General features: G+C 39.8%; 1 protein-coding gene across 3 annotated transcripts in view; it reads right to left on the bottom strand.

Moving 5' to 3' along the window:
* Positions 1–424: 424 nt before the first annotated feature.
* COL18A1 (collagen type XVIII alpha 1 chain) overlaps positions 425–12,181 on the bottom strand; it is a 169,337-nt gene continuing 157,580 nt past the window's right edge. For all 3 annotated transcript variants that reach the window (XM_044304709.1, XM_044304707.1, XM_044304708.1), the window contains 10 exons: positions 11,943–11,980; positions 10,413–10,502; positions 10,123–10,276; positions 9,849–9,922; positions 9,409–9,537; positions 8,984–9,019; positions 6,310–6,513; positions 6,027–6,224; positions 3,995–4,110; positions 425–2,411 (listed from right to left, as the gene is read on the bottom strand). In XM_044304709.1, coding sequence (XP_044160644.1) covers positions 2,198–2,411; positions 3,995–4,110; positions 6,027–6,224; positions 6,310–6,513; positions 8,984–9,019; positions 9,409–9,537; positions 9,849–9,922; positions 10,123–10,276; positions 10,413–10,502; positions 11,943–11,980 — 1,253 coding nt within the window. In that variant the 3' untranslated portion in view covers positions 425–2,197. The remainder of the gene's footprint in view (positions 2,412–3,994; positions 4,111–6,026; positions 6,225–6,309; positions 6,514–8,983; positions 9,020–9,408; positions 9,538–9,848; positions 9,923–10,122; positions 10,277–10,412; positions 10,503–11,942; positions 11,981–12,181) is intronic.

The following is a 12,181-nucleotide window of genomic DNA, read 5'->3' as shown; positions in this document are numbered from 1 at the left end:
GTAAATACTAAACACACTTAGGCCGTCTGTACATGATACGGGTGATAAAACAAAGGGTGAAACCTGCAGCTAAAACCGTAAACATGATACGGATTTGGAAATTCGCACTGCATGTCAATTTCTGTGTGGAAACAACCCAAAAAGTGTATATGAGACTTGTGTAATCTCACACTTTGCTGGTGCTGTACTACGCCTCATTTTTTTTCTCACTGAAAAACCATGCGTATTCCGCAACGCGTGCAGGTGGCTTTATATAGTAGCTTGAAATTAAATTGTGACTGTAAAGCTTTTGGTCCACACAGATATTTTGTAGAAAAAGCCCAGTGGATCACTTCGGGCCCCATTTTCTTTTCTTTTTTGCCACCATTCCCAGGAGCCACTTCCCTTCAACAAACGTACAAAAAATATATAGACACACAAGATATTAGTCCTAGGAAGTATTTATAGAAATGAATATCCACAGGTTTGATTTTTTTTTGTTTTAAAATACAAAGATTACGGTAGACATCTTCCATCTGTTTCCTGTCTTAAAATATTCTAAAAGCATTTAGAAAAATAAAGATTTTTTAGCACCTTTTAGACACATGAGGATTTCATATACTCACTGGTGACTTTGCTGTACCATACACCTGAGTCCATTCCCAGCTGCACAAGGTTTACATGTGGTATGTACACAAATGAGAGTAGGATGTGCTAACCTGTAGGCCTTCCAGTGCACCATTCTTCCTAGATTAGGGGTGGGAAACCTGCGGCACTCCAGCTGTTGTGAAACTACAACACCCAGCATGCGTACTTGCTCTGCTCTTCTCTGACCTCTTATAGAAATAAATGGAGCATGCTGGGAATTGTAGTTTTACAACAGCTGGAGTGCCGTAGGTTGCCCACCCCTGATGGATCATACATGCATGGAACTGTACAGGTCATCTTCTTTAAATTGTATATGCACATTGAAGTTTACTTGACACTCCGTGACTCACTATTCTCCAATATTTGGAGGTTTTCCTAAGTTCAGGAAAGACCGTTCTAGGCTGTAGTGCAGGGATACCAACCTCGTGGCCCTCAAGCTGTTGCAAAACTACAACTTCCCTCATGCCAGGACAGCCTACAGCTATTAGGGCACGCTGGGAGTTGTAGTTTCTGCAAAAGGTGGAGGATCACGAGTTTGACATCCCTGCTATAGAGGGTCCCCTAGTGGTTCTGGTTCAGGTGGCAATTAATAATTGTTTGACGTGACTTTAGGTGCAAGCACTATCACGATAAGCTTCATTGTGTACACACCTAGCAGAGCTGGGAATGTTCAGGGTTCCATGGACTAGTGTTTCTCCTTCTATTTGTCTCATCCAAACAAGTAAACGTGAATAACTAGATATAAAACAAAAATATGACTAACATAACATCTGCGATTAAAAATTACAACGGTCCCAAGTAGTAAAACATGACCTCGTCAAGCTGGGCAGATCAAGTACAGAGCAGCCTCGATCCAGGGAGTACAGTGTTTACTGGGCATCTGCCACCCTAAAGACCAAAGTGAAGAAGAATAACAGGAATGATTCAGTAGGCTGACAATAGCTTAATATGCACTGTAGCTCCAAAACATTTAGGTTGTCCTATCTTTTTTTTTTTTTCTTAAAGAGTACTCTAATAAATATAGTGGTAGTCACCGGGTATTTGTCATAGAGAGAACTAGGAAACAGACATTCACAAGGGATTAATGCAGACGTACGTGTGTGTCTGTAACTAAAAGTGGTTAAATATTACAGAATAAAACAGAGACTATTCCAAAGGTGGTGCAAATATGCACCCATAAGCTTTGCACAACTCTTTTACTATCATAGGCGAGCTCCCTCTTAGGACAGCTTGGTTGCAAAGAACCCTGTGCTCCCGGGAAGACTGGATTTTCAGTAGAGGTTGGCACAACTAGAATCAATATGATCTCAGCTGGATTTTCAATTTTTGGAATTGCAGCCTCTTTCACAATGCAAAACTAAAAGTGAGTGTGTTGAGCTGAGGCATGGAATAGCTCAACCGTTGTATCCAAGTGATGTGGCCCCATAAGAACGGGACAGTAACACTGCACATTAGTGTTCAGAGAAGAGCAGCTTCCGACTCTTTGGTCTCTGGAGGCAAGAAGAAATCTCGGGAAGTCCATGTGCAGCTTCTGCCAGGATAGGCGCCACTTTGGCTGTTCGGTGTGCTCTTATTTCTGGCCTGTGAACGTGAAGCTGTTTTCAATGCACAGGACAATAAAGTTCTTGTTGCAGCTCTGAGAACGCTGCTCTAGGAGTTTCCCACTTAATAGAGATGACGCTTGGCCGGTCACTATGCTCTCATCTGTACGCCAGGTTTCACAGTAGTTCTCAGCGAGACGGCGACCTTTGGTGTCTGACCCATGCCAGATCATCTTCTGTGGCCTAAAAGAGATCAAGTCAGAGCATTACATGTAATACTTTTGGCTTTTAGTCATGTACTGCAATGAAAAAAAACTAAATAGAATTGTGCAAACTTTTTTCACTGCCAACTTTAGCCAATTCTAATTAAAGGAAAGGTGTCACCAAAAATTTTTATCTGCCAGTTAAAACCAGATGGTAACACATTTCCTTTTTTTCTCATCTAATTTTATTTTCTTACAGGTTTTTTTTTTTAATTCTATTTTCTGAATAGGATTATGGGGGGGTGGCCATCTTGCCCGAGCTGTTCTTAACAGCATTTAGAAAGCATGAAAATTGCTTTACAGCAGCCCCATGGGCCATAGACACAATGGTCTGGAGCTGACTTCTATGGGAGAGTCTTCTAGGCATGCTCTGTGCAGAGGTGATTGTACCAGGAAAGAACAGATAAGCTTTGACAATCACCTATTTTAAATGGTGGATGGTGGATCCTGTCTTATCTGTACACAGCGGTGATATCATTACAGGCAGGATTAGAATAACAGATAAGCAGGTAACTACGATAAAGTGATCTATACAGACCAGGAAATGGCTCCTATTATTAGGTTTACCTGCCAGTATGAAAACTGCAGAATTTTATGTTTTTTGTTTAAATATAGATATTGAAATGGAAAATTAAAAATAACATCATCAAAAATTCTTTAAAAATATGTTAAACCTAAAAATGTGATTTAAACAATATGTCATTTTCTGATGACACACTCCCTTTAAGGTGTTTTGGAGGCTTTTATGTCAGATCTGCACCATTTTAGGGCTACGTCCTGGCTTGGCATTTAACACATTTAAGCAATTATTATCATATCTAGCTCTTTTACGTTCCATATTAAACTTCTAAGATCAAGAACCTTACTGCTGATGCTCCATAAACTTCTTTGCACTGCTCCTTGCTTGGAGAGGACACCTGTTGTCCTCAAAAGACTAGAGGTATAAGTGGTGGTGACTATGTGAGTAGCAGACAACGGTCTAAAATTATTTATTTTAAAGCACCATTAATACCAAGGTGTTTTACATCTAAATGGGAGTATACATACACAATATAAAGCAAAATAAGCACTAACTTATTACCAGACTGGTACAGTGGGGATGAGACATCCATGCCTCTGTGGCCAGTTTACTAGTTATTTGTCCTTGGACCACCTTAAACCACATCATACTGGAAACACCCCACAAGACCTGCTGTGACCCAGTTAGCACAATTTGTCTCTAGTCAAATTACTCAGATCCTTATGCTTGCCCATTTTTCCTGCTTCCAATACATCCAAGTTCAAGAACTGACTATTCACTTTTTGGCTAATATATTCCACCCCTGGTCAGGTGCCAATGTCACTTGGTAATCAACGTTGTTAACTTCTTATCAGTGGTTGTAATGTGGCTGATTTGAGTATATTTTTTAATTAGATTACTATTTATTCTTATGGCTGTAAATACTGTATTATTTTGCACTGGAAAACGGCAAAAATGGCTTATGTTTAATTTATGTACACGTAACACACATTCCGGCAATAATTTCCTATTCAAATATGTAAATATATTGTAGCTTGACCTACCAAGTAGAATCTGTTACAACATCCCGTCCATCAAATGAATAGATTCGAGCCCCAGGCTTCATCTGTCCCTCAGAAACCGAAAATAGTGATTCCCAGCTGTCAAGCAGTGTCTCGTCCTAGAACACAGTCACACAGCACATTAATTGACGTCAGATTGCAATACTAAAAATAAGGGTATATTAGTAACAACAGTAATTAGAGAAATCTATATCAAGCGTCAAATGCGACACTAAGGAAGTCATTTACTACCCAGAAATGCGCCTACATTAGGCGCATTTCTGTCGCAGATTGCGGTGCAAAGGTTATTTGCACCGCAATCTGCGACTTATACCTGCTCACACCAGGTCTAAAAAAAAGTGGGCATGGTGTGAGAGGGGAAAGGGGTGGACCGGCAGGCCCGTCTCATTTGTCATTTTCTATGCTTTTTTAGGTGTAGGAAATGTTCTACATGTAAGCCAGCAAGGAAGGCGTCTTACATTTAGACTGTCACTGGATACGTCGAAGTTATGTAGAGGCTGGCGCCTCTCCATAACTTCAATGCATCCACCGCCAGATATAGGAGTTATTTAGACTGGCGTCTAAAACGCTGGTCTTAATAAATGACCCTGTAAGTTGTTACTAGTTGAATTGTTGCTTTTCTTATTTGTCTACAAATATGTCCATATTAAAGGGGTTTTCTAACCAATAATAAAAAATGCCATAAAAATATAAAACCTTACCAATCCCCTCTGCTCCTGTTCCGATGCTTTTCAGGTCCTCTTTGGTCTCTACTTTCTATTCCATCTTGACACACGGGTAATGACTATCCAGTGATTGACTGGGTTGTCATTTCCTGTGTGTCGAGAGGGACACATCAAGTAGAGACCAGTGGAGACCCAGAAATCATCAGCACAGAAGTGACAGTGGATTGGTAAGGCATATAGGACGTCTTTTTTTCATGCTATTTTGAACCAGTTTTACAAATAAAATTTACCGTCTGGACAACACAAGAAAAATATTTAACACCTATCCATAGGATAAGTGAAAATTAAAGGAGAACAGGGGATCCAACCAATGAGACCCACCCAATCCCAAGGATGAGGGATGCCAGACTCCTCTCTCTGAATGGAGTGGTAATGCGCAGGCCGATCCACAGTTCCATTCACCTCTATGGTGCTGACGTAGACATCGCTCCATTTGTCATTTAGAAATGAATGCCGTGGACAACATGTGTAGTACCACTCCATTCAGAGAGAGGACACCCCATTCTTGAGATCGGGGCACATCCAAGTGGTCGGACTCCCCACAATCCGTTCATTTTCAAAAATAATTTTTGTGGGATAAGCGCTTTAACTCATTGTCGCTTCATTGCCCAATTTGGAGAAATGTGGTGTGAATCATCCGAAAAAAAAACTAACTAATCTGAGATTTCATTGTAATAAATTATTTCCCAGTTATTGCATTTGTAAAGCTTGGTCTTAAATATATTCAGGCTGCTGCTTAGCAAGAGATACTGCAATGATATGTACAGTAGACAACTCTGGATAATAGGTCTCTAAGGCAGTGGCAGTGAGGACCCAAGTGTTATAGGGGTGGGTTTTGTTTTTTGTACTACAGATTTGAAGGAGGACATTGTCCCTCTTCTCGAGTGTCTATTTAAAGGAGTATTCCAAGATTTTACTACTCATAGCTTCAAGCAGTAGCTCTGGCATTGGAAGCTGCCACCAGAACTTACACATCTACATCCATTGTCATAGTAGATGGAGGTGGTTACTGAAGTACTGCTCCTGTGGAAGAGAATGGAAGCAGCACTACAATAACCAATTCCATCCGCTAAAAAAATGGACAGGGCTTTTTAGTTCTGGCACCGGAGCTACTGCAGAACAGCTGATCAGTGGGAGTGTGTGGTTTTAGATCCCCACCACTCGGATATTGATGGCCTATTCTAAGGATAAGCCATTAATAGTAAAATCCTTGAATACGTTCTGTTATACAAATACAAGTAGTAGATTGTAGTCTAGGTGCCTGATCTCCAGTAAAGTGCCACACTCACCCTAAGATTGACAATGGGCACGTTGAGTCTGTCAGCTTTACGGACTATGCTGTACAAGTCCTGTAGCCGTGATGATAGGAATGCCCGGAATGTTCCATGAAGTCCAGCTTTACGCGCCTGCTCAAAGCACTGGAAGTCAACCCCGCGGATGGAACGCATGCTGCCACTTAGTGGGGCATTTAATGCCACAAGATGTAACTGAAACGCAAGAAGAAAAGATATGAAATAATCTATCCAAAAAGCAACATGAAAGTATGTCTCGCTGTATAACTGTTATGCTTACCGCTGCTTGGTACTCTTGGTGTGTGTGGACGGCAGGGACATTTCTCTCTGGCTCTGCGGGTCTGGGAAAGACTTGAGGTGGTGGCTCAGGTCGTGGAGGGTGAGGTGGAGGAACATGCTCATCTGTAGACTGATAATATCCTGAATCTCTGTTGCCAGAAGGATAATGAATAACAGGTGGTTGTTCCGCAGCAACTTCATTACCCTGCACAGAAGAGGATCCATTCAGTGACTAGTTACAGAAACTGTGATATGGAGGTACGATCTAACACACATAAATATCAACAAAATGTATACACTTAAAGAGGTTTTCTGGGTGTTTATAATATTGACGACCTATCGTCAGGATAGGTCATCAATATTAGACCAGCAGGGTGCTGATCAGCTGTGTGAGGAGATCACAGCCTCCTTGCAACTTCCCAAGCACAGCGCCATCCATTGGTATAGCATTCACTTAACTTGTTGGAACCGAACCCGTGTTTGGGAAATGTTTTTTTACAGTAGAAATCATTTGATGAAGTAATAACTTTGGCTCATTGGACCAATACATTCTAATACTGTACAGAGTACTCGCTCTGTACAGTATTGAAACAAAGTTTTATGCAAATCGACTTTGGATGTTTCATCCGAAGTCAATTCGCTCATCCCTACTTCCCATTATACCGTTTTTTGCATAGTACATTTAGTTTTTATAAGGGGTCTGCTCAAGTAAGCTTTTAGTCACAAATTTGAATTTTTCTGTATTATTTTTTTTGCTATAGTCACTGTTTTTTACTAAAATCCCGGCAAAGTTGTGTAAAGGTGGTTGTTTATCAGTTATTAAAGCGGTTCTCTGGGCTACAGATATTGATGACCTATCCTCAGGTAAGGGATTCAACACCCAGCACCCTCACCTCTGTACAGAGTGGAAGCAGCAGACTTTGTACGCAGTATAGTGCCAATGTCCTGAAACTCTGCACCACCCGGAATGGTCACTACACTGCGGCAGTCAAAAACAGCTGATCAATGGGACTGTTGGGTGTCTGACCACCACCAATCTGATACTGAGTCAACAATATCTGTAGCATAGAGAACCCCTTCAACTTATATTTAGATACAGAACTCGCTATTTGCTTTCTCAGATAAATCCAAGGTATGCAGTGTACACTATACAATGCCTTCCAAAAGTATTCATACCCCTTAAACCTTTCCACAATTTTTCAAGTTACACCCACAAACTTAAATGTATTTTATTGGGATTTTATGTGACCAATACAAAGTAGCAAGTATGTGTGAAGTGAAAAGAAAATTATACATGGTTATCAATTTTTTTTATAAATAAAAATATGGAAGTGGTTTGCATTTGTATTCAGCCCTCTGTACTCTGATAACCCTAAAATCTAGTGTGACCAATTGCCTTCAGAAATCACCTAATTAGTAAATAGAGTCCACCTGTGTGTAATTTATTCTCTGTTTTTCTGTGAAGACCTCAGAGGTTTGTTAGTGAACATTAGTGATCAAACAGCATCATGAAAACCAAGGAACACACCAGACAGGTCAGGGTTAAAGTTATGGAGAAATTTAAAGCAGGGTTAGGTTATTAAAAAATATTCCAAGCTCTGAACATATCACAGAGCACTGTTCAATCCATCATCCGAGAATAGAAGGAGTATGGCACAACTGCAAACTTAGAATGACATGGCCATCCACCTAAACTGACAGCCCAGGCAAGGAAAGCACTAATTAGAGAAGCAGCCAAGAGGCCCATGGTCACTGGAGAAGCTGCAGAGATCCACTGCTCAGGTGGGAGAATCTGTTCACAGGACAACTATTACTCGTGTACTCCACAAATCTGATCTTTATGAAACAGTGGCAAGAAGAAACCAATTTTTTAAAGCAAGACATAAGAAGTTTGCCACAAGCCATGTAGGGGACACAGCAAACATGCAAAAGAAGGTGCTCTGATCAGAGGAGGCCAAAGTTGATCTCTTTGGCGGTAAAGTAACACTGCACATCACCCTGAACACATGGTGGTAGCAGCATCATGCTGTGGGGATGCTTTTCTTCAGTAGAGACAGAGAAGTTGGTCAGAGTTGATGGAAAGATGAATGGCGCTAAATACAGGGCAATCCTGGAGGAAAACCTGGTAGAGGCTGCTAAAGACTTGAGACTGGAGCAGATGTTCACCTTTCAGCAGGACAACGGCCCTAAACACACAGCCAGAGCTACAATGGAATGGTTTAGATCAAAGCATATTTATGTGTTAGAATGTCCCAGTCAAACTCCAGACCTAAATCCCACTGAGAATCTGTGGCAAGACGGTATCTGCCTTCAGAAAATATAGAGGTATGTGGCATTTAGTATAATTTTTTTATTTTATACAGTGCATTTGAAAAGTCTTCAGACCCCTTCACTTTTTTCCAATTTTGTTGTTGCACTTTGTGCTAAACGTTCTGTTTTCACTTTCATTATGGGATTTGCATGCAAAATGATGGGAAAAAAACGTAATTTTTTTTTCACTTTATCGCAAGGCTGCAACATAACAAAATGTAAAAAAAAAATGGCCTGAAGACTTTCCAAATGCATTGTAATTTAGGTTTTAATTGTACTTGTCAAAACTGTGAAAATTGTCCTGGCTAACAGAGATGCAAACAGAGGTCTAAAAACCTTGTCAGAGAAAGGATTAGTGGTCATACCTGGCCGTTACCATTCAGTGTTACATAGTCACCAAGCTGTGAAAACAAAATTTATGGTTAGCACAGGTTTTCAAAATAACACATTTACCCCACTTCTGGTATCAAACATAAGGAGTGTGGACTAAGAGAAATCTAGATTAGAATTGCCTCCATTTTGTACTCAATATGGAAACTCTGAATTAATGGGGGGGGGGGTAATCTGTTAAGTGGCTCTCATTCTGGATGACCTATCCTGTTCTGCGTTACAAAGACAACCCTTTGATTTGAATTAGCACTGTGTTTTACTAACATTTCCTGTTGTGGTGCTGCTGGAAAACTGGACACTACTATGTTTCTCTACAGCTTACAGCTGACTGCTGGGGGTCCCAGCACGGGGGCACATTGTGATCAGCGTATGGTCATTTATCCAGTATTTTGAAACTTACAAGTATTTTTCGGAATCCATTCCTGACTCGCACATATAGTTCTGATTGGTCCAGCACCAGTATAATGGTCCCTTCCTGCAAAGTCTGGCCCAGGTGAAGCATAGTCTGGAAAGTATGCAGTACTGTAGCCTAATAAAAAAAATGGAAGATTATTTACAAAAACATTAGCCATAACTAAAAAATAGGGTTTTATGACCTAGAAAGAAAATAAAAGTTTAGGCATTGACTTTCTGTGCAGCAGACAGCAAGAACAAAAGTTGAGCAATTATGGGACTTGAGCTATATTTATGAAAATATCTCACATTTCACCAATGACAAGTTGCAAATCTAGTTTTAATCAAAGGACTGAAGTTCATTTCAGAGCACAGAAGTGTTCCTGTCCAACGACATTTTTTAACTTCATGGTGGATTAGGAGTTTTGGTTAATCTTTACTACTTACTGTAGAATATCCACCTGACCCTCCTGGAGATCCGGGTGGCCCTGGAGGTCCTGGTGGTCCTGGAATGCTTAAAGCTAAAAATATAAATCAAATGAATAATCTTGCTATTTTGGAAAATAGTTACATGTTATGTTCATGGATTTTGTCTTCTACATTTCATACATATCAAATGTTTAGTCAGTGCTAAACTAGTGATAACTCATAATTGCTTTACGAATCTGTATTCCGTGTTGGTTGATCAACCAAGCTGGAAATGTTTGACCGCGCTACTGACCTGGTCTGTTGGGTCCAGGATATGACTGAGGTCCAGGAGGTCCTGGTGGTCCTGGGGGTCCAGGTGATCCCTGTCTTCCATCGTATCCCACGCCAGGAGGTCCTGGAGGACCCTGTGGACCTGGAGGACCTTGGATGCTGTCTCCTTTAGCGCCCTGGAAATGCAAATATGATTTGAATTGTTTTATGATTAACAATGGCATATATATATATATGTGTTAAATCTCTGGAGTAAATATTAGTTATCTACATAATATAGACTTCATATTGTACTTCATATTGTTCACTTACCGGCAGTCCTGGATATCCAGGATTACCTGGAGGACCTGGTATTCCTTGGTCATATCCTCCTGCAGGTTCTCCTTTCTCTCCCTTTAATGCCTAAGAGTAAAGAATTTGATCCAAATTTTACTCTTAAAGGAAATGTGTAATCAGAAAGTGAAATGCTAATTATTTGTTAAACACATTTTTCTGTGTAGAACTTTTTGCAGATTTTTTAAATTTTTCCATCTATCTATATTTTAACAATAATCCTAAAATCCTGTTCTATACAAATCAGTTTTCAAAAGTAATTTCCTTATAATCAGAGGTAGGATTACAATGACTGATAACACCAATGTATAAATAACACTGGATCCACCATTCACAGTGGGTGACAGTCACAGGTTATCTACTTCTTCCTTGCACAACGACATTTGCACAGGTCACAGAGCAATCCTGTCAATGAGTTCCGTCCAGTGGCAGTTGTAGATCGCATCTCTAAATACTGTTAACAGCAGCTCAGGGAAGACGGCAGCCCCCATAAGCTTGCATAGAGAATAGAATAAAAATATCTACAATTAAAAAATTTAAAATGATTTAAAAAAGAATGTATGTCTCTATCTGGTTTTAATTGGCAAAAAAGAGGTGATAAACTCCCTTTAACAAAGTTATGTTAACACTCTTTCCCTTTTCTCCCTAAATTAAAATTCCTTAAAAAAAATATATAATAATTTAAATCCTATCTTGTCTAAAATTATAATTAAAGCTAAAAATATGTAAAAAAAACATTTTCTCTGTGTACCAGGAAGTCAGCCTCCTCACAGTCCTGTGGGCGGACTGGCGGCTGCTGCAGGAGCCCTCTTTCTCTGCTTTGTGTGCCGTAGGACAAAAAAATTGTTAATGTATCTAACCTTTTGAATTATTTTATTAAAAATGATTCTAAATGAGCCATAATTCATTATTTTTTTTTATGTACTTTGTGTACTTATTTTACTGTTTTAGTGACTTAATAGGCATCTGGAGTTTAGATGTCTATAGCAATTTGGAATCTGCGCACTTGTACACCGCAAATGTTTTAGCAGTGTATTGGTGTACAATAACAGCTGATTGGGGGACTGGGTGCCAGACCTCACCAATCTGATATTGATGGTCTATCCTGAAGATATAAAAATCCCACACAACCCCTCATAGGGTTTGATATACATATTGGATGATTTTTTATGGTGGGATCAGGTGACAATATGTGTATGGGGCTCTCCGGACTATGCCCTGACATGTAGTATTGAAAAAGAACAACTGGCCACCTTGAATTTTAATTTGCTGCTGATTTATTTCCCAGGGCCCCTTTATCTGCCTCTTCCTATTGAAATACACATGCTTGGCCAAGAAGCGCTTGCATATTCATGAGGGGTCAAGCTGCATTTGGCTGAAGCTTTTGCCAACTTTATTGCCTTACAGCCAGTGATCATTATTTAAATTAAATTTCTCCATAGTCAACTGAAAATGCATCTGATTACCATAAATACAGATTAGCATGCTCATCCTTATACAGACACTCACCCAATTTGCTATATCTCTCAAATCATATGGGAAACTTCCTAAAATAGAGAAAAGTCATTTTAATAAAAGTCTGCAAATCACTCACTTCTATGTAGTTGTCCATTTGATCCAAACATCTGATGACTTTAGACTCCATTGGTCATCACAACATGATTAGGACAGTTGAAGGTGAGGAGCTCATACCAGTACATATGGACAATTGGATAGATACATTCATCTAAACATGTACAAATCAGTTT

The sequence above is a fragment of the Bufo gargarizans genome, chromosome 8 (genome assembly GCF_014858855.1).
Source record: "Bufo gargarizans isolate SCDJY-AF-19 chromosome 8, ASM1485885v1, whole genome shotgun sequence".
NCBI lineage: Eukaryota > Metazoa > Chordata > Amphibia > Anura > Bufonidae > Bufo > Bufo gargarizans.
This window is presented reverse-complemented; position numbering and strand designations above follow the sequence as displayed.